The sequence below is a fragment of the Megalops cyprinoides genome, chromosome 10, assembly GCF_013368585.1.
Source record: "Megalops cyprinoides isolate fMegCyp1 chromosome 10, fMegCyp1.pri, whole genome shotgun sequence".
Taxonomy (NCBI): Eukaryota; Metazoa; Chordata; class Actinopteri; order Elopiformes; family Megalopidae; genus Megalops; species Megalops cyprinoides.
In genome coordinates this window covers 30944763-30968171 of record NC_050592.1, presented here as the reverse complement: position 1 = coordinate 30968171, position 23409 = coordinate 30944763, and the positions used below count along the sequence as shown (strand labels likewise).

Genomic DNA, 23409 nt, shown 5'->3' with positions numbered 1-23409 from the left:
ACATGACAAGTGCATCACATGAGTTCCGCAATGTGGTCGTATGAATACTACGCCACCTATCCGTGACAGTGGAAATACGCTGTAGTTTCAACGCATGTCACGAGATGGCGCGAGTTAGCCTTTTGGCGTCTGGCAATAAAAGTTTAGTCTGAGCTATTGATATGTTTACGGTAATTTTCATCACAGTCTGCACTCTGTCAACTTGATGAACAGAATTACAAATATGTGCACATTCACCAGTTTGAAACCATCTTGCACTTTTGACTTTTAATATATAATTTACTTACATTTATCCTGACAAGGCAAAACTTTGTGTCTTTGTGAGTTTGGCCTGGCTGTTTGAAATTTGACTAAAACAAGTAGAGCCTCAATGAATTTTTTAGATGTTGCAAAATGCATGAAGTCTACCCATCCTGCAGACCTTTGTTGCTTTGGCAGAATAAGCAAACACTGATTCACTAGCAAAAACACACAGCTCCTGGCTTGTCCTTAGTGAGTCAGAAGGAACATGCACTCACAAAAACAAACACAAGATCTGGCTATGGTATCTTTTTTCTTTTTTTTTCCGTAAGTGAGTAACATGTGACCTCCAGAGTACAGGGAATGTTGTCAGAACACGACTTATGTGTGTACTGTTCATCTTATATGCCTTGTTTTGTGGGATAGATAAACATTGGCATCTGATTTAAATTTTCTTGGCAAAAAATGTGGTAACACATTGTATTTCTCAGCAAAGAGTCTTGGCTGTTTGATGGCTGTGTTTTAGATGCGATCTTCCATTCCGTTTGCCTGTTGTTACAGCTGGTGGGCATTGTTTGGCATGTAATGCAAGGGTGAGATGAATCCAACTGCAATGGTGCAACAAATGTGTTTGGTGGCAGCAGACTTGGTGCGTGTGCAGCTCAGGAGTTCTCATGTTTTCAGACTGGAGGTTACCTCGCTCAGCGGTGTGGGCATGTAACGTGAGTTCCCGGGAAGAGCCAAGATCTCGGCAACGGTTTGTGGGATGCGGAAAAGGAGGTGTCGGAGCGCCTGAGAGGGCGTTGCGTTTTTTAGGGTGCTGTGTTTCACCACGCACTCCCGTCCCTTCAGGGCGTGGGGGCGCGATCCTGCTCAGCGGAGCTCAGAGATAATCTCCTTATTGTGTCACCTTTCCTCTCCCACCGAACCCCACCCCACTTCCATCCCCACCCCCACCCCCACCCCCCCCCCCCCCTCCCATGTTTGCCTTTCCATGCAGAAGAAAACCGCTGCTGCTGGGACACTACCCAGTGTCAAATGTTTGAGGGAAACAATAGTTTACAGTGCAAGGAGAAAGTCAAAAGGGTTTCCAACACCAGCCTCTTGGCTAGGTTGTGTCAACACCACCTCCACCCCTGTTGCCTGGGAGTATGGGGGGGGGGGGCACCTTTGAACAAAAACAACAACAAAATGAGGTTATTGTGTAAGAGAATACAGTAATAATGACCCTGCGCTGTTATGTAAGATTACTTACCCTGAAGAGAGGCTTTGGGCGAATATAATGCAGACCCACTTGAGTGTGTTTGCTGTGTGGGTGGGTAGGTTTGACCCTGTAGCCTCCAGCCCTGTTTTCAGATGTCTCCTGCTGAGGGGGCTTCCCTTCCTGGGTCAGGGAGCCATTTTCCACTGCTCTGTCCACATCAGCCTGATGCCCCCACCAGGACAAGAGTAGATGAATCTCAAGGATCATGTGAAACTGTCCATGCATTCATAGCAAATTTAAAAGAATAATCAAGAGTTAAATGAATCCCCCTGGAAGCTGCAGTCATAGTTAGACTTTGACCAGAATGCCAGGAATTCTCCCGCGACTTTCAAAATGGAGTGGAGTCACTGCGTCTAACGCACTGGACACAATGCCAGTGGATATGCTGAAAGCACTACATCCCTGAGGACTGTGCTATGGCATTTAATCTGATTCACAAGGTTTCATCTCGGTCTGCTTATGCTACTGGAAATTCCAGAGGGGACGCTCAGCTGAGTCTGTGATATGAGAATGAAGGCCACTTTCGTTACTCTGAGTGAAGAATAGACCACCTTTATGTTTCTGAAATATTACCATCCTTCATTGTGAATTGAAGAACAAAAAAACCCATGGAGGAAGGTTCCAGGATGATAGCAAATGGTTTGTTAAAGAGACAACAAACTCTTTTCCCTTTTCCTTTTAATCTATTCATTCCTAGGTAACCTTTATGGAGAGGGATTGGGTGTCTCTTTTAAATTTAAACGGCACTGGACTCAGGAAGTAGGCTGTGGGATGTGAGTTTGTCATTTAATCCCTGATGCCCTCATTGAAAGGGCAAGTAATGCTTGCTTACGTATGACTAACAGGATTTGGGAAGTAACTGAATACCTGTAATGGAAACATATTCAGAACACTAAAATACTGTGTTCTATTAGAGTTATGCATGTAAAATGAGTATATAAATCACCAAGACTCTAATGGTTGGAATTAGTTGTAAATACTTTGATAAAACATCTGTAAGTGTCAAAATGAAGCATTCCAAATCACATTTCTCCCTTTCTCTGTGGAACTGGGAGTGCAAATGCACCCATCCCCCTAGAGCAGCATTTCCCAAACCTCTCCTGGAGGACCACTTGTCCTGTATGTTTTTTTTTTTTTGAAATGATCAACTCATTATGAACTCCTGAAGCTGCGTAATAACAAACTGATCATTTAAATCAGCTGTGCTGGAGCAGGGAGATATCTAAAACATGCAGGGCAAGTAGTACTCCAGGAGAGGTTTGGGAAACACTGCTCTAGACAGCTTTGCTGCTCTATACATGTAATGGGACCAGGGGAGTGGTGGTGGAGGGGTGCTATGTATCTGCAGAGTGGCTCCATTCTCTGGAGGACTGGAGCCAGGACACATCTTCCACCAAGCCCGTGGACACACACCTGTTGCCAATGAACTCTCCCCTTGCTTATTTAAGGTGCCGCAATCTCTCAATGGGTGTGAAGTACTGAAGAGGGAGAAAAAAAGCAGTGCAGTAGTGCAGTGCAGTAGTGCAGTGCAGTAGTGCAGTGCAGTAGTGCAGTGCAGTAGTGCAGTGCAGTGCAGTGCCTCAGCTAATAACTAAATCTGTGCACCAAATAATTTTGTATGAGAAACCGCTTCGGTGTTTGATCCTGGGTTGTGTTTTGACTACGCTCTTGCCTGCTGGCTTGCTTTTGTTTACTGCACTGGTAACCAGCTTAGCCAGTAACAGAGAGGGACTCAGAGGTACAGGTAGGCTCTAAAGAGAGCTAGCATTTGTTTTGCTTTTATAATTTGTTTTGTGCCATTGCTGTGGACGCACAATACAATACAAATTCAGTGGTCCTTGTCATATTACCCTGTGTTTGGTCCTTAATTTTATTGCTCAACCCTGTGCCTCCCCTGTGGTCCTGTCACAATGGCTTATTTTTGGCTTGTTTTAAAATCAGTTATTTTGTGCAAGGGTAGAGTATATTTAAAGCTCCCATGGTTACTAGGTAAGCTCCTGGATGACTTAATCATAAGTTTTATTTGAATTAGTGATGCATTTGCTAAAGAGCTTTGATGGGATATTACTTTCCTAAAGATTACAATAACACACCGCTACACTGTTGAATATAAAAAAGTTAAACTATTCAATTATTGCTATTAAATTAATACCTAATTTTCATGAGGTAGTATAGAGGAGTGAAATGGTGTATTTGCAAATATCATGCCTGAGGCTTGAGACAAGTTCTCCACTACACAGTAAATCATATTAGATTTGCTTAGCAGACATGCTTAACTTAAAATATACAATTTTCACATTATCAGTTTATATAGCTGCATATTTACTGAAGCAACACTGCCTAAGTATCTTGCCCAAAGGTACAACAGCACACTGCCTGAAAATCGAACTGGCAAACGTTGGGTTACAAGTCCTGCTCTTTACCATTATACCACACTGTAGCCAGTGGCACAATGTAATGACTTGAATGAGTTTTTCTTACCGGTTTACACAACTGGATATTTGAGGAGGCAAAGCATCTAAAAGAAACGCATTTAGACATGTTCTACCACGGTGATGAATTCAGTGTTGTTGCATAAAGTCACTGCGTAACCTGCGTATTTTGGCTCAGGCTTCAGAGACCATACCATGTGTAAAATATGGAACACTTGACACACAACTGAATTTAAAATGTACTTTTTATTATTGTTCTGGTTTGGTCCATAATCTCTGCAGACCTCTTCACAATGGGAGACCACAGACAGACTTAACTACCTTCTATGTAACGTAGTGCTTAGTGGTAGATGTATCATTTCTACACATTACAGCGCTCTCTACTTCAATATGCATGCAACTCTGATCAAATATACTGACCAAAGCATATGTACATTCCTTAGACTGATTATACACAATATATTCCTAAATTTTTAACGTACAATTGAAAATAACTAGACATGCACATTATTTATGGCTACTTCACAATATATTTGCAGCAAATAATTTCACTACAGTATACTGTAGATATATCTTGTTCCTGACCTGAATATTTGGATAGTGACAAAAATGGTCTCCTTTTTATTGTCTTTACATATATTAGAAAAGCAAAGAGATGCAGGAATGATATGCAGCCTTGGTAAACACATCAATATATCAAGGCTAGAGTCGGGTATTGAACTTAAAGATTCAGAGTCATTACAGGAACAGATCAGAGGATCCATTCACAAGTTCAGCACCTCATTCTCTGTCTGCATTCATTTTGCAAAAGGTACAGCTCACAGCTTTCATGGTGCTTTTTTTTTTCTTTGCTCACACCACACACATCTGTGATTGGCTGGCGCACATCAAGTGGAACAACATGCCAATCAGCAGAGAGTGCACTGTTTGCAAAGGGAAAAGCAACTTGCTTCTGGTGTCTGACAGTAGTTTCCTGGTCCTAATTTCTAAGTGAAAATGTTTTATGTAAAAAGTTCCTGTGACTCAGAAAATATACACTCTGTAGATATCTGTGGATTCAGCAGTGCATTGCTTTTGGCAGGGTATGTAAACATCGTACAGTGTAGCCCTTTCTTCACCTTCATCATGCAACACAGCATTTCAAACAACTGCCAACAGAAAACAGATTACGAATGTGTGCGTGGTTGGCTAGGAATGTGAAACTCTTCGGCAAAACATATACAGTAATTATTGCAAGAAAAGTCTCGCTGCGTGCATCCTCTTTTCAGAGATACTCGTCTGAAACTCATTCAGCAGTATCCATTTCTACATCCAACAACAATCACGTGCTGCAAGCAGCCACAATAATGTGTTGATATATTGGCAAAGGCTAATATGAAACTGAAACATTATGAAACACTAAAAAATGCATTCTTGTATATTGAGACAATAATAGATTGGGTCTTATAGCTACACAGAGCTGCGTTAATTTTCCTGAGAGCCAATTTTTCAGACAGGCAAAATATTCTTAGAAAGCTTATGCACATCTAACACACGTGACACAGAATGAGAACCTTAGGCAAAGTGTTGTAAGTCACAGCTTTTTTTTTAAGCCAGTGACTCAATGGTATGAAGTGTTCTCTCACTTGGTGCACACACAGTGTGTGAACTTTTTCCAATCTATTTCAATTGTAAGTCCTCGCGGTCACACAGATGCCCTATGACAAGTATCCATCGACGGACCGCAGCATGAACACAACACACGACCACAATACAGGAATCACGTAAAAGATTCATAAGCACAACAAAGCTAATGGGCATTTCTTGCATATGCAAAACGATATGTCACCATGTAATATCTTTTCTAATGCATTAAAAAAATACACTGTGCAATTTATAACAAAGCTACTATTTGGCAGAAGCCACATAAAATTGGTAGAAAATGCACACATTTATGCTTTTACATATATATTTATATATAAATATAGATCGCTTAGACAATTTGCATACCTAAGCATGGCATTAAAATCCAATGGAAAAAATCTGCCAGGGAATGTTATCCCCGGTTTTAGTTTCCCTGTGTCTGGAGTCCAGCAGTTCCGCTGATGGTGTTAGCAGTGGGATCTCTCTGTGGCTGGTGACCCACTTTACAGCAGCTGCAGGTCAAGGAAGGGTCCCCCAAGGTGACTGTGGGCTCTGTCTTGCACAGGTTGCTTGGCAGAAAGTAAAGCTGGAAGGGTCACGAGAGCGTCGCTGCTGCCGGGCTGCCCACAAAGGCTATTCACAAGCGTCATCGATTCAGGGGGACTCTGCAGAAAGAGAAAGACAGAGGATGGGGAGGGTCAAGGTTTTGATGGTATGGATCAACAGCTGAATCATAGGTCAGCAACCCTGGTCCTGGAGCGCTGAGGATGTGTCTGGTTTTTGTTCCACCTGAGCTGTTAAACAATTGGATCAATTTTTTACAGTGAATTCACACAGGTGACCATGCGCGTTTGGTGGTGTACAGCACATCTGACACTCTTCCCTCCCAGCATTAATCCAGTCTGAAGATTGATCCAATCCCGTGATTCAAAACTCAGTCACATTTTTAGCACTCCACAATCAGGGTTGCTTTCCCCCAGCCTAAGTGGAAGACCATGTCCCGGCACCAAAGAGGGAGTCTCAGAATGCTCCCCTACCCATCACCTCTCTGTGGCCTACAGGTGCCACACCCACAACTCGCTACAGCACCACCTAACAACCAACGCCACCCCCTGTTCACGGAAGCTGTGGCCCATTACTTGCTCTCAGCAAAAGAGCAACACACCAAACAAAGGCAAACACGTGAGGTTCCAACCAGGGGAAAAACTCATTATCTTCCCAAAAAAAGAGAATGAGGAAATAGATTTTTTAGAGTCATTTCGTTTTCGAAACGAGTGTCCTCTGAAGCAAGTCACCGGCAACAGCAGCAGCATACCTGAACAGGAAAATCTCGAAGCGCAATTAGAGCTACACCGCGCAAAAGGTCGAATTAACCGAAATCTAAGTCGATTTGATGGCCAACAAACCCACACCGCTGGCACCAGGGAGACAAGACGAGGAGACAGGTGCCCTCTGACCCGACGGCGTGGCCCCAACAAAGCCTTACCTTCCGTTTCTTCAGGAAGCTGAACAGTACCAGACTGGGCCCCTTTAAATACACACCCACTCTTTGGGGTGAGCGAGTAATGTCCTTGCTTGGTCATGTGAGTGCACAAGTCCGTCTTCAGAAGCATACTATGGTGTAAGTTTGAACAGAAATAGTACACGCTAAATAACAGATCTTGTTCATATGTGCAACAGCTGCTCCCTACAGCACACACGTCTTATTGAGGAGAAAAAAAAAATGTTTGGTAGAACTGGAAACAGCAGAACACAGGTAAATAACAGTTACCAAGGAATTTAAAGGCTGCCTAGGACTGTTTAATGAACAATTGCTGGTAGATTCCAATAGATAAGCATCCTGAAAATGGAATTTGGAATGAATTTATTTAGAGTTTATGTTTTCCCACAGGTTTTTTTTTTTTTTTTTTTTTTACAGAAGAAATCTGCCTTTAAAAGGCACTAGGCTGATGTTGCACAAAGTAACTTACATGCAACCTAAAGTTGTATACAGTATTGGTATGTGACATAAATATATGCAACTGTGCAGTTGCACAAAGCAATTCACAGGCAATTTAAACTTGCAAACAATATTTATACTTATTTATGTAAGTACTTTCATTTGATATTGCATCTATCAATTCTACACTTTTATGGTATTAGCTTGTATCAATTGTTTATTCTTCACCAATTACATTAGTGCTATAATTTTTGTGAATGAAAAAATATTTAGCTAGTTGGCAAACTAGCTATTGATCAAACCCTGAATTAGTTATAATACCTGTACAATATCTGTATTACAATATCTGCATGTTGATTGGCTGTTGCATGAAACCAGTTGCATGAAGTTGAATTGCTGTAAACTTTGAGCAACTCGGTTGCAGTGGAGTTGCTCGTTGGTTGTAGTTGCATGATGCAATCAAGGTACAACTTTGTGGCGAGTGATAAAAATTTGCATGCAAGTTGCTTTCTGTAACATCAGCCTTAGATTGCAAGTTATGTAACCAGAGAAAATGTTAACCCTTTAGACTGGTTTCTTCCAAATTGATCTGCCCTCAATGGAAAGTCTGATTTATTTCTTATGGGATTACCATCCAACTATTAGGGATTTTCTACAGTAATTGCCAGTTGATATAATGTACATTTGCCATACCCGTACATCTTTAAATGGACAGATGGCAGAGAACATTACAAAATATTGTAGCAAATCAAGTCCACACAAGCTGCCTTGCAAAACATGCAGCCCCACCCTAGATAATAGCCTGATGAGTGGGAGAAATTTGCAGACCTGACAGGGAAAACCTGTTTCACATAGGTAAAGACAGACAAATACGATAATGTAAGGACTCCACTGAAATATTCCTTCTTAAAATTACTGATCAGTTTTCATTTTTAAACATATCATGTCAAGGGGTTTACAACTGTACCAGCACATGTGCTCATGCATTAGCTAATGAACACGGATATGTAGCAAAGAGTAGATCTGGTTTGCGCGTCACGACATAACTTGAGGCAATCTCACACATTGTCTTTGTTCTGTGTTTGACATGGAATGCAGCCAATCTAAGCACAATTCAAATCTAACACATCATGTATTCAACCATATTGTGAGCCTCAATATCAGATGTCCTCCCTGCAGTTTGAACCCACTGTCTTGATAAATGAGTTGGTATGGACAAATGAGATTGAGAAAAAAAAATGCTGAAACATGCATACAAAAAACAGTGATACTGATCATTCCATCAGAGTTTGCCTTTCGCTGAACATTCAATTTTTACAGTCATTCCAATGATGCAGAAATTGATAAATGTCACTGCCAGTAACAAGATGAAAACTGTTTTTTTTTTTTTTTTTTTTACCCAGGGTGTTCAATGCAAAAACCCACTTGGCGGCAGTGCACCCATTACCTTGCTACAACAGACTGGATTGAGGCCAAGCCCTTAGAAATGTACACCTCTGCCACAAAAGGGATATTCCCCTTTTCTATCAGTATCAAATCTCAGGTCCCAGGTTGAAAAATAATCATAAGACTTTCACCTGTTGTTCACTTTGCCCCACTGTCCGCACCTCCTTTTGTGACAGCATGACTTCTCCCCATTAGAAATGACACTAAACCTGCTATTAGCCCAGAATGTGCGATCTGATTGGGTGGTGCGCCAGAGTTTTGAGTTAATCTAACCTATCAGGTTCTGCTGCAGTCAACAGGACACATACCTGGTATCCCTGGAAGATGTTGAGGATCTCCTTGACTCCATTGTTATAGGTTAGGCCATGCATTCTGACCAAGGCCCCAGGTTGGGTGGCCAGGGCGGGGGCACTTGCAGGGGAGGGGAAGTAGTTGAGGCTTGTTGGTGATCCAGGGGGGCTTCAGAGGACGAGGGAGAGAAAATTGTGTCACTTTGATGCCAAGTGAAAAACATTCCCTACAACATGACGCTTACGCTGAATCAAGACAAGTTAGAAGTTAGGGCACATCATGTAGCAGCTTCCACAGATCACAACAGCCAGCCAATGGGCAGGGCCTTAGGAGGGGTCTGTGGGTCTGTGAGCCCCTTTGCCTCTGCAATGAGACAATAATGCTGACTCAACATACCACCTTTGGATGAGTATGGAGGTGTAACATGTAATTGTAATTACAGTTGCTTATCAATTTGCATAGCTTACAGTTTTTATACGTTATCCAAGTATGCAGGTGGATATCTACTGAGGCAGTCAGGTTTAAGTACAACAGCTGTGGCCCACCTGGGAATTAAAAAAGCAGCCTTTGGGTTACAAGCCCAGCTCTTTATTGCTACACTACACTGCTGCCGGTGTAAATGAGCCCAAGGGTTTTGCAGCCCCTCAGAGATTAGATCTGTAAATCCCCTCGTGAGATCTCTGCTGATGTTCATGCTCAGGATCAACACTGGAGCTTGCTGATGGTGGAGGAGCGTGCCTATCAGCTAGTGAGCTAACTGGTACCGTTAACTGAATCGAGTTAAAAAAAAAAATTGAGACGGACGTTGGGCCGGACAGACATCCTGACATGAATGAAGCACATTTGTTCCTGAATAGCACTCACAATATCAGATATCCACGTTTGCATGACATTTGCATGGACCAAGGGAGAACATCTACCCTGCAAATGCAAATGCCATTTCTGCCACTGGCCCGCTTCTCTGCCAGTGTCTCATTGGCCCAGAGATATGGGGTGCAAAGCCAATCAAATGATCATAATGAACCTGACACCCAGTGACAGGGTGGTCACTGTGACTTACAAACCCACCCCCTGTAATGTTACCATGGTGTAGTCCAGCGGTCAGGGCTGTACTGAACATGAGGAGATACAGGTAGCAGGATCAAGCCCTGGGCACAGCTCTGGGCACTGCCGCTCCACTTGAGGAGTAGGTGTGTGGCTCCAGGCAATGACAATTTACACCACAAAACCAAATGGCATAAATCACCACCCAGATAGATTAGAAATACACAACACAGCTTTCAAAAATGCGGCGAGGGCGAGCTCACTTGTCTCTTGGGACGGCTGGCCGTTTTGCACGCGGCAGTGACAAGCTGACCTTCGCTGAAAAGGGTGTAGTCACAGAGCCTGCGGAGGAGGTCACAGACTCCCACTGCTGTTTGCACTGGATTCAGATACTGCACTCCGGCTCAGTGATTAACTACCCTTACGGCGTGCCCTTTCCAACCCACAAACCTCTACGTGGAACCTGCAGTAACGTACACCACTCCTTTATTGGGCAAGGCCATTCATCTAGAGCTTTCTTAAATACACATCTGTGGCACCCTTCTCCCCTCTCTTTTTATTCTACTATAACATGTGTACTACAGCTGGACTGTAAGAGCAATTACTGATTAAAAAAATGCACAGCAACTGTGATGCACATCAGCTGCAATTTTCACCGCGCAACAATAATGTAAAATCCCTCTCGTTGGGTTTTCTCTCAGAGACAAAACGAGTCACCAGAATGTACTTTTGCTCATCCTGTTTCACTTTCACACATTAGGCTGAACGTTTCCTGACAAACCTGTTGTTTCATTAGAGCTTGCAGTCCGTTTGACTTGAAAGGCCTGAAAAGCCCACACTGCCGCGCCCCCGGACCGACAAGCGGTACCGCCCAGGCTAGTCTGACGTCCTCCCGTGAGCCTGCACACAGCGAGTGCCGGGGGCATTTCGCAACATGCCTGCAGCGCGCTGCGTCACGCGGGCAGAAACAGGATGCACCGGTGCGCAGACGGCCGTTGTGTAAAAAAATAAATTAATTAAAAAATCTGAAAACGGCACAGCTGTCGAGCGGGGTGACGCAGAGCCGGGAGCAGAGGAGAAGAGTGGAAGGAGAACAATAAACAGAACAATAAACAGAACAATAAACCTGCGTCCCTCCCGTTCCTACCTGGGGTAGTAGGCGGTGTAGTTCATGAAGAGCTGGGTGCTGGCGGGGTAGAAGGCAGCAGAGGGCTGCATGGGCCGGGGGCTCAGCAGGACCTGGGGCTGGTAGAGGGCGGCCTCGGCAGGCATGACCGCCGTTGGGGGAGGGAAGGCGTAGGACGGGGGAGAGAGGCCTGGAGGACAACGAAAAGGAGGTCAACGGGTCAGATAATGCTGGGGGCTGCAGCAGTGCTGTCCCTGGCTGGTTAATTGCCCTTTTTTCACTGTACTTTGCCCCCCCAGAGGACTTGATTGCTGGTGAGAGACATTTGAAGCAGCGGTGAAAGTTTTAAGAACCTGAGAATCATCCCATCTTTTTCCAGTGCGGTGTAAATTTTGGCAGCGTCCTTGCTGGGTAGACAATATGGATCATGCTTTTATGTGAATTTGCAGTTGTGATTATGGTAGTTTGCTGATCGATAAGCGAAGGATTTTGCTAAGGAAAAGTGAATGAATTGCCCAATACGAACAGATTCTGTTTCGGTAATGTGTGGCAGACACAGCATATGTTACAAACACAATCCGTTTTTTACACTTGGTTCATTGTTTGTATTCGGGGGAAGCTCATGCAAGAAGACTCTCACAATGGCAAGAACCAGTACCCACAAACAATGAAGACACATTTCAGTGTGTATTTTTCCATCTGTAAAAGCAGGGGAATTCCTGCCAGTCCTGTTCTCTGTACAGGTGAGTGTTTTTTTGCGAGCTAGCGAGTTTCACTAGTAAAGCAGACTGACACACCAGTCTTTCCCCGCCTCAATCCCCACCCCCCCTCTTAAGCCCAGGACCTCTAAAACAGCCCCACCCTCACCATGACTGGCCAGTGACCTGCCCACCTCCCTCAGGCAAGAGACCAGTGTCACCATGATTCCACTACGCCTATCAGAGCGCAGGTATGCTCACCTTGCCCAAGCTACAACAGCCACTAGCAGCCATTCCACTTGCATGGCACCTGCAAACCAGCAGGCGTGTCCCGTTTCATAGTTTATCACAGAAGAGTTGCCTTTTTTGCCTCACTGTATTTATACAGTGTAAGTTTTTTTAGACATGGTTTGTCACTGTTGCGATTTGAAAGGTGAGCAACCTGGTTTCTTTTCGCTAAAAGAATTGAGTGAGAGTACACCTAAACCAACCCAAACAAAAGTTACTCTTAAATTGCTTAAAGTGCTTTCCGGCTTGTTGCATTAACAAGGTTTATTATTAGGTTTTTCTTAAATTGTTTACAACACGTTCATGTAATGATGACTGATCAAGTCATGATTACATTTAATCAAATAGGTGTAAAATTATAAGAGTAAATAAAAATGCTGTTCACTTTCAGCACTTTCATCAATTTTTACAGAATTTCAGAGGTGGTTTTGGTAGAAGAAAGCATCAGAGTAACTTGGATTATCCACAGGCGAAGGAAACACAAACGTATCCCAGATTCCTTCTGATCTGCAGAGAGACTTTTTTTCCCACCCCCCGTAACATTCTGAATCAAAGAGAACCCAGAAAAAATGGAAAGATTTCAAAAAGGAGCTCCAACACCTACCAGCACGTAGCTCAGAGCAGCGCCAAGACCCCCAGCAAAACTTACGTCGTAACTTACATGGCGGCGGCGACAAGCCATTCCTGTTCAACGTGCCCCCCATTAACACAATGTTCATCTCCTCCGCAGAGCACTGGAACACCTCCACGTAGCGGTCTTTCATGGTCCGCTTGTGGCACTTCTGAGCCGCCAGGAAGGCCCTCTCTGCCGACTTCATCTGGATGAATGAGTCTCCAGAGGGTCTTCCCTGTGACAGAACCAATATGCAAGACAATGATCAGGTTTTGATCCGTCTCCTCAGGGAGAGGGGAGTGGGGAGTGGAGGGGAGTGGGGAAGTGGTCAACACTGGCTCCAATTCCCTTAAGCACTTGTTAGCGCCAATGATCTGCCACAGTTAATCCAAGTGATGGTCTTTGAGATGGCTGAATGGCTGAATGGCTGAAGACCCATGGAGTCCGCAATATTGCAGCTTTTCAAAGTGGACACTGCAGACATATTTGCCCAGCAGGAGAGGATAAGACTGGTACTCTTTAACCTCACAGTACACCTTTCCTGTTTGCCTTCACCTGTCAAAGTGAAAGTAGGTATGGGTGGATAAAGCCTCTTTTGAACACGTCAACAGCAAGACCTGATTATGAATGGCACTTCCTTGTATTTGACTTTAAAACCACCAGGAAACAATAGCATGTGGGATCAAGTCTCGACAAAACCTTGCACTCCAAAACTATTTGACATCTCAGTATATCCTTCATCAGAAATAAGGGTTTGACTTTGAACACCTCAGGGTGGGGAGGCTGATTGTTGATTTAATCATGAAAGCTATGCAATCTGCTTCAGACAGGCACTTGTGGTTACACTCACCAGCAGTTCTCGCTGGAGAATGAACCCCTGACACAACAGGAGGACACAAATGTACCCATTCCCCATCAGGAAGCGACCTCTGTCCCGGAGGGCCAACATCTTACAGCCTACCAATCACTTCAATTCTCGCACACATCAAAACCAATCAGGCGGACAGATACGCTTGATTGCTCAATGTGCCTCAGGGCGAGGTAAAGGGGGTGTTTAGCCAAATATGCAATGCAGCTCCGATTGGGCAGACTCCCAGCCGTGGGTGGGAAGGAGGGGGGAGGCGGGTACCTGCTGGTTCAGCACCATGTGGACACCGTGGGGCCGAATGTCGGCAGTGAACTCCCCCAGGAACTCCAGGATGTCCTCGATGGTGGCGATGTAGGGGAGCCCCCTCAGACGGATGCAGTCCCTCACCCCGGCCGGGGGCACGAAGGGGGGCTGAGGCAGCACGGGGATGATGGGAGCGGGGGCCACAGGGATGAGAGGGGCCGACGTGTACCTGTTCAGCACCTGCAACACACATAAAGCACACACCTGTGGTCAAGAGCTATCCATGTCACCAAAAAAAAAAGAAAAAAAAGGCGCACAGCTGTTGGGCTGTTAAGGCCACCAGAGCACTGGGGGTGTCCGGCACAGTTTCTTTGCTCAGTGCAGGCCCTTGTTTGAATAATCCATCATGAGCGCTCTGCAAGTCACTTAGGACCCAGAAGGCCCTCTGGGATATGTTATTGACCCGTCTGATGTTGACTCAAGACATGATTGGACGATTGCCAACAGGACATTTTGTTGTTTGCTGTCCTGAAAAGGGACAATAAACCTACCAGCAACATCGCATGCCACTTCCCTATTCCCTCATACAAAATACTACGAACACAGGGGCAGTGAGACTTGTCCACAGAGTTTCTCTAAACCATTGTGAAGGAAAAAAAGATTTATATTTTTAAAAATTCTGGCTACTTTTGAAGTACCTGTGAAATTTTTTAAAGACTAATTGAAGCACAAAGCAGTGCAACCTCTATTATGTGCTGTTAAGTGAGCTGAAATGCAATTTTACAGCTTTCTAAACAGATTACAATCAAATGCTTAAGGTGACAATGCTGGAAGAATAGGTTCATTCAGGGAAATTTGTTTATTAGTGGTGAGGAGCTAATCTTTTACAGCCTTTGGTGTTGGGAGTTGTTTGCTCAACACGCCTCAACTGTAATCCAGAGGGTCAACAAGCGAAGAGGTGGGTAAACAATGACATGAATGCATCAGTCCACTTTCTGACACTTAATTCCCTTCAATAGGCAGGTAATGACTAATGCCCGAGGTATCTGAATGCCTGAACTATAAATTTCGCACAGCAATTCGGCACCCTGGCATGCCGACTGGACTACCGGAACGACCTCGGGATATAGCTTGAAAACCCTCCTTTTATTCTCACCATTAAACACATCACAGCCATACTTGTTTGGAGCAAAGACATCCGGTTTCACAACTCTGCTTCAGCATTGCATAATAAACACCCCGCCCCTCCAAGTCAGTTCTCATTAGATGAGGAAGCAACTGCAGTAACACTCCTGTCTGTCCACATCAGTGCGGAACGACACTGACGCGAAACTCAACTGAAGCAGAATAAATAAATGCCAAGGATCAACAATTCCACTCTTTGATGACTAAAAAAGATGATCTTGTCGTTCTGCTTCAGGTCTTTGTTGTTTCATCGAGGCTGATCTTCGATGAGGAGACCGCCTAACCTAGTGTGCTGAAGTACGTATAAATTGTGCTGATTCAGTGGCAGGTAAGACCTGCAGGATTCAAACCCTATAAGCTTGGGGATTTACTATCTCTGCTGGATGGGGAAAAAAAATCAGGCCCCTTTACTGGAAGCCAGAGGAAAGTGGGTTCCAATCCCTTAACGGGGAACATTTCTGGTTGTTGCCGCCGATCCCTCCACTGAAACGCGGAGAGCGTGACTGCCACCCACCTGCTGCACCTCTGCCGCCGTGCTCTTGAACAGCTCGATGTATCGCTTCCCCAGGATCTCCTTGTGCTTCTTGAGGGCGTTCTGGGCGTGCTCCTCGCAGGAGAAGAGCACGAAGGCATCCCCTGTGGGCCGCCCGTCGGGGAACTTGACGAAGAGGATGCCGTCCTTGCCACCTGTGACGGGGCAGGTGGGGCTGAAGAACAGGAGCACGTCATCGGACGTGGCAGTGAAGGGGAGGCCCCGCATGCGCACGATCACCTGGTTCTCCTTGGATAGGAAGTGCGCCACCTCGTTTGATGTACCTAGGGAAACAAAGGACAATTTTTCAGTCATTTCATGGATCTGGACTGCATGTCTGTACAGGACAGTATTCAACAAATATTGCTGGCCTTTAGTCTTTTTTAGTGTATTTTGCTTTAGTCTTTATTGATTTCTCGTTATAAATACATGCATTTAGGAATCTCACATCTAGCGTGACATCAGTGAAGACCTCACAAAAGAAATGCAAAGAGAGGAAAAGAAATACATCTGAGGATCAGACTGTAACCGCAAAGTGTTACCATTTTAAAATGGTTACCTTGATAGAAAAGGGTAGTTTGCATCTATGTATCAGAATTCAACATATATAGCTTCCTATTGCCCTCATACATTGCGTAGACACATGCATTTAGAAATCCCACTGATCTTCACCAAGAAGAGGCAGTGAGATCAGTAGGAAGGTAAACATATACATAGTGTTGTGTTGTATCAAAGGAACAGACTGGAACTGCAAAAGTCACCGATCATTTTCGCTTCAGTAATGCTTTACTCAAGAAAATTATTAACTTAAAAAGCAGTCTTTACCTCCAGCTATTTTGAGAAAATCTTCACCGGTTGCCTTGTACACCTGCAACAGGAATAAAGGTTTAAATTCACAAACATGTTCTTGATGTTCCAAATCTCGAAGAAACAAAGGGGATGGAATATTGGTTAGAAGAAAAGTGAATATACACTATATGGACAAAAGTATTTGGCCACACCTGTTTTTCAGGGTTTGGGCTTAATGCTTCAGCGTACCAAGACATTTTGGACAATGCTAGGCTTCCAACTTTGTGGCAACAGTTTGGGGAAGGCCCTTTTCTATTCCAACATGACTGTACCCCAGTGCACAAAACAAGGACTATAAAGACATGGTTTGATGAGTTGGGTGTGGAAGAAATTGACTTGCCCGCACAGAGCCCTGACCTCAATCCCATCGAGCACCTTTGGGATGAACTGGGACGGAGATTGCGAGCCAGGCCTTTTAGTCCAACATCAGTGCTTGACCTCATAAATGCTCTACAGAATGAATGGGCACAAATTCCCACAGAAACACTCCAAAATCTTGTGGAAAGCCTTCCAAGAAGAGTGGAAGCTGTTATAGCTGCAAAAGGGGGACCAACTCCATATTAAAGTATATGTATTTGAATACAATGTCATTACAATGTAATGGTCAGGTGTTCGAATACTTTTGTCCATATAGTGTATCAGTATTGAACAATGCAGTCTCAACTATATGTATTTCCATAGTACATGCTTACATAACAATGATAAGTTAAGGCTCAGGAATGCTCAGAATAGTCTGCCCTCAAATTATAGACTTGGTGTCAATAAACAATGTGCAACAAGGAATGTCAGTTCCACCTCACAGAAATGTAAATTGTTAATAAGGAAATTAGAACTATAATGTTAAGGTGCAAATCCAAGCTTTGGTTTCATCTGGCTTTTAGAAGAATGCTGTAGTGCTGTCGGGCGGCTGATGGACAGACCTCGATGTAGCGGCTGCCCATGTGGTGCTTGTGCCTCTGCAGGGCCAGGTCCCTGTGCTCCTCGCTCACAAACCGGACCAGCGCCTCCCCGTTCCTCCGGCCCTGGGCGTTCAGACACAGCGCCGCCCCGCCTCTGGAAAACACGCAACACACATCCTGTCACACGGGCTGTCACTGGGGCCTGAGAGAGACTACGGAAAATGTGCTAGCATTTCCAAATAGCAACAGGTCCCACTGTTGCACTAATTAACAAGTTCCTGACTGCTCCAGCAAAATATCAGTGATCTCTCTAAACCGCATCTGCTTTAATGGATGGCTAGCATGAGCAGGTGGCGGTGAAGGGACTGACTTTGCGATGTTGAGGCCCCTGAAGAAGCGAGCAATGTCCTGGTCAGAGGACTGCCAGGGGAGGCCGCGGGCCCGGATCACCGTGTTGTCATCCACTCTCTCCATCTTGCTGCTGTGAGAGCCAATGTGTACATGTGTTCAAGTACGAGAACCCCGCAAACATGCCTAATATCTCCTAGCACTTGGTGTACTTTACTCCAGTACCTGCCAATCAAGTCACGTAAGAGCCCACTTAAAAAACGCAAAAACTGGTCTGGTCTCCTGTCGCCTTTACTTAAAGAATTTTATCCATTCATTCAGTTGCAGAACATACAAAAGTAGTAAGACTTTGCTCAATCCTTTACTCTTTAGGCTGACTGGTAAAGACCACATTTCAAATTGCTTTACATTTTAGCATTAGTTTATTATGAGTTTAGATGTACATGGGGAAAATATGTTTTCATCTCACCAGGTTCCAGTTTCAAATTTGTCATTCACTCTCTCAGGGTGGGTGAACTTGTAACCTGAGTGACAGAACAATTAAATTGAAGATCAGGATTAGAATTACCACAATGATCCCAGTGTCCAGTACAAAAGCCCATCGTTCTGTACATGAGAACAGATAACAACAGCTTACATATTGGGTCTGAAATGAGTGTGAGGACAATGTTGACCATGGTCTGGACCTTGAGCGATGCGAACGTGTATGCAGATGGATCGGCAGTTACGTTCAGATCTAAGTGTGGTCCTGGTTAAGGAAAGCGGCAGAAACAGCAAGAAAAATACATGTACTTCTTTTGAAGGACGAGACACATCTCTCTAAGCACTTCACTGTTTTGGACTTTTGGGGAATTTTTTAAACCAAGATTTTTAGAACATAATCGGATGTTCAAATACATATCTGAATGTACACACATTAATTTAAAAAAATGCACCTACTTCAATAACACCTAGGAATCTTTTGGCACCATTCAATCTAACTACTACAGTGCTTTACGCTTAATAATGAATTACACATCATTACACCAGCAGTAGTCACTTAATTTCAAAATTTTAAAAAATTGGAGTCTTAAAAAAAGCAACACTTGCTTAAATTTATTACACAAAGTTAGTGCCAAACCCTCAGTTGCTTCACAACACTAGAGTTTGAGTGGGGTTTCCACATCAAGGCCCTGCATGAGGGCCGCGCTTGGCCTGCCCTGACTGTGACGGTCGTTGTGCGGCGGGGGGCGTGAAGGGCCAGCCTGTTGACTAAACATGCTGGGCTTTGACACTGCTCTCCCCTATTTGCATTTCAAAACCCCCGGCTCCAGGAGCCCACACCCCTGTGTGTAATTCAGACTTCTCCTGCCCCACACCTCAGGGCTAGATACTACGCAGGGATAAAAACACCAGCCCAGCAGGAGTGGTTCCCATCCCTCCTCTTTCTCAATAACAGCCCTTACGGAGTCAGTGCCACACCAGCACAAACAGACAGCACCGGGCCAATTATCCTGAAATACTGGGGTTTGTATGACAGCTGAGACACAGGTAAAGCACTGTGTAGTCATAACATGCTGCATCATACAGCAAGTCTGTTTGCACGCTATGCAACCTGTCAGTCGACCGTTGCATAGCGATAGGTCAGATCAAATACTAACCGTGTTGGACATACATACTAGTCCAAAAATAGCAAACACCAAGTTGCCATTTTATGTAGTGCCCTATAAGTTCATTTTCACTTTCTGCAACCTATAAATATGTTTCCCTTTCCCAAGACTGACTGGATGTGAATCACGTGGCACAATTTAAAAAACAATATGTAAATACAAATTTGTGCTCATGGGAGCTTTGCTCCAGTGCCTGGAGCATATCTATCTGGTTTTTGTTTCCACAGAACAAGGATACAATCTGCCATGACTTGAATGTCCAGGTCCTTTAAATCTGCTGACGAAGGGAAGTTTTTCTTGAACTCTTTTCGAAGGTCAAAAAAGGAGTAGAAACAGTCAGGGAGCATGATATTCTGTAACAAAACAAAATCATAAATGAATAACAATAAAGTGCCATATTTAAATAACACAGATGATTTAATGTTTCAGCTGTCCTTCTGATTTAGGAAGATTTAAAACACTGAGTGAAGTGCATATTGTTTCTGGGTTTTAATGAGGAAATATTCTATCAAAGCACAGCGAGGGCTGGCCTTCCCTCTTAACAAATTTGTGGGGTTTTGTCACAATTATCTTACAAAGCTCTAATTTATATTTAGCTGAAAAAAATTGTGAGAGCAAAACATTGGACTCATTAACTCATAAACATTGAAGTAAGGCAAAACCACTGCGGGCTGATCACTCCCTGATATCCCTCCTGAAGACATTTATCCCCAGGTTTTTTACCTTGCTGGAAGCTTCAGGGTGAATTACTTGGCGAATGTGAAGCTGGCCATCAGTGCATAAACAGAGAGAGTTCCCATTTGTTTCAGTGCTCAGGCGTTGACTAAACTGCAAACCACAAAAATGATGATTTTACCTGCACCTGGAAGTCACATACTTTGAATCTTGCATTAACAAGTAACACAAGAAGTACAAACACAAAACAAAGAGGTACCTAAAACATACTGTTAATGCTGCATTTGTAAACTTTCACATCTAAAAGCATCTAGAACATCAAATCACATACATTAATGATGCTGAGAACATTTTAAGAACATTAGTTTCTGTTTCACATGTCATAAATTGAAGCACAATGGGTTCACATCATCATATTATTCAAATTTGCAAATTTGCCTTCATCTGTCGATCCAACGCTTCTCGTGACCTAACTGGCCTCCGCAAGGGTGACAGATAAAGCTGACAGATCACAGTGGAACGTCATCTTTGACTGCTGCCTTAATACAGTCATAATTGATCATATCATCAGTTATCATTTATCTTTAGGAACAACTAGTTTAAAGCCATAATAGCAGTGGCCCAATTTAATGCGAGCTCACAATATCACACATAGGCCTATTAATGTGAAATAAATTTACATAAAGTGCTCGCTCTTAACACATTGTTACACAGATGAGGTGTCCAGATGAGGTTATAGATACGAATGATATAATCCAGTGTCGAGTCGCGGGATCAATGCCCAACTAATATGAAACTGCAATTGTTCGTTGGTGCGTTTCCTGGTTTATAGGATAATACGTTTTAAAATGCTCACCTCATTTAAGGCATGTTCCAAGGGTTCTGCTGAAGAGATTGTTTCCTCGCTAATCCCACTTTCCTCTTTGCAATCATCTGTCAATTCCAAATGTTTGGGTCTGACGAAAACTTCATTCAGTTTCCCTGTCTGAAGTTTCAAAAGATACCGTCCTCAGACAATCGTGGTAGCATAAAGACATGCGGTTAAAACGTGGCCCTCAAGTGAAAACTAAAAATTAAATTAATCCAGGTTTGCAGAGATTAAAAAAAACTCAATAGTAACCTTAAATGTGTGCCGTAAAACGAAAATGTTCTATTGCATTTGAGAGATGTGCTATATCGGGTAATATCCTTATAACAACAATACACCTGGATGTACAGAATAGGTGTTTAGAGAAATACCCCCCGCCCCAAATGGTTTGTTTAAGATGTTCCGAACAAAGGAGAACAGATTTCCGAAATACCTTCTTGTTCGTCAAGTCCACAACTTGCCACACCAATTGAATGAGCTCCTTTTCGTCCGATCCCAACAGATCCCCACTAGCACCAGATGTTGTTGTGAATAACACCACCAAATAGTCTATATTCGCCGTCATGTTGAGAATAGAAAGAAAAAACTACTCTAAACGCACCTCGAGTAAAGAAATCCACCCCAAAGAAATCAATCCAGAAAATAAAACCACCAAAGAAAACCAGCCGACCCACACCTACAGACACCTACTTCCAAAGCTAGGTGTGTTTCACTGGCTACAGGTATTTAGTGGCTTTTTTGATTGCGTGAGAACCTATGCAAAACAGGCAGCACCCCTTCATAGCCTCGTAATGGCTGAATGTTCCCTATTTTTGTGTGCACCTACCTGTCTGCCACCCACGTGACTCAGGTAACAGATACCTGCCCTGTTATGGGCCCTCTTCTATTGGTGCTTTTAAACAGGGACGTGGCATTGCATATGGAGCAATCCATCATTCGCCGCAAGACCTAAATTATTTCCTACTTTTTGGTTTAATAATTCCAACCTGAAACACACTTTGCTGATTTACACTCACACGAAAATTATGGGCCTATCCAAATTATTATTTTGATAACTTAATAGTAAGTGGATTGCTTTATAAACGGCCGTGAATTGTTCGATTATCATACAATTCTCACATTCTTTCTCTTTTAATTTCACTATGATGCAATCTTCGCGACTTCTGATGGAATTGAATTAAAGTGTGTAACTTCTTTTGGGGGCTTTACGGATTAGTTGTTCGATTTAGTATTATTTATAGAAATGGATTTGGCTGTGGCGGATCTTTTCATTGTATTTTAAACTCTTGATGAAAGGCGTACGGTTCCGCTGCTGATTATATTTACGAGTGCTTCCTTTGCTTTGTATTGCTCACGTTGAAGGTTTTGTATGATATAATAACAATAATAACATTAGTACTGATAATACAAGTAATGAAAGCCTAATAATTATAATTACTACAAAAGCCTTTATAGGCTAGGTAATGGCATTAGCCGTAAGAATTTAGAAACGATGCCCCTCTGCAGTTTTCTTGGCCGATTTTATTTGAAACGTCCGGTACACGCTTCATATTACCACCATGGTAGCCTACGATATCTGACAGTATGTATTATACTTCCTAATCTCTTAAACTAATACGATATACATAGGTGTCCATAGGGTATTCTTGTTCAATGTTCGTAACAGGTGTTAGCGATGTAACCTAGGACATAGCCAACATGTCATACATTTGAGCATTAGGGAATATTTGGTAATAATGAATAGCCTACATAAAAATAAGTACGTACCATATAGGTAAAATGTTTTCAAACGGAAAAATCCATGTACGAATACTGTACATTGCAAAGTGCTATTAATAGACCATCCTAAATGCGTGAGAGGTAGAGGCTGTCGATACCTGAATTAAAAGGCACATCGCATGACGCATAATTAAGGAAGGAATAACAAGGAGGGATATCTTCGAAACCACTTGAATAGACCTACTCTGCTGTAATTCTACTGATTTAACTGTCTAACTGAAACTCATTAACGACTTTTGGTGTTGATGTTTTTTTTATAAGGGATTTATTGGTGACCACTTTTAAGGTGGATCGGCTTTGACCAGTTTAATAAGAAATGCACGAGTGGATGTAGGCTAATTATGCACATCACGTGTTGAATGCAAAAATAAATATTTCAAAACTAAAACCTGTATGTCATGTTTCGACCCTATGAACCTTAACAATTTGGTTTTGGACACACTTTGTTGATTCATGTAAATAGCCTAAGGCTCTTTCAGGTTTTTTTCATATTTTTAATAACCTCCTGAA

The 23409-nt window shown here is 43.3% G+C and overlaps 1 protein-coding gene across 4 annotated transcripts; it reads right to left on the bottom strand.

The window, feature by feature from the left end:
• Window positions 1-5928: 5928 nt before the first annotated feature.
• esrp1 (epithelial splicing regulatory protein 1) lies at window positions 5929-21895 on the bottom strand. Of its 4 annotated transcripts, none has more exons than XM_036539317.1 (16): window positions 21554-21895; window positions 21109-21237; window positions 20301-20405; window positions 19816-19930; window positions 18566-18664; window positions 18398-18452; window positions 17951-18061; window positions 17602-17734; window positions 16658-16700; window positions 15815-16116; window positions 14134-14355; window positions 13041-13239; window positions 11427-11595; window positions 9253-9403; window positions 7046-7173; window positions 6148-6224 (listed from the first exon to the last, which is right to left on the bottom strand). In XM_036539317.1, the coding sequence occupies exons 1-15, from the start codon at window positions 21683-21685 to the stop codon at window positions 7090-7092; spliced, it is 2049 nt and encodes a 682-aa protein (XP_036395210.1). In that variant the 5' UTR covers window positions 21686-21895; the 3' UTR covers window positions 6148-6224; window positions 7046-7089. The 4 variants fall into 4 exon arrangements, with proteins under 4 accessions (XP_036395208.1, XP_036395209.1, XP_036395210.1 ...); XM_036539318.1 differs by having other exon boundaries at window positions 13053-13239; XM_036539315.1 differs by lacking the exon at window positions 7046-7173 and having other exon boundaries at window positions 5929-6224.
• Window positions 21896-23409: the final 1514 nt, after the last annotated feature.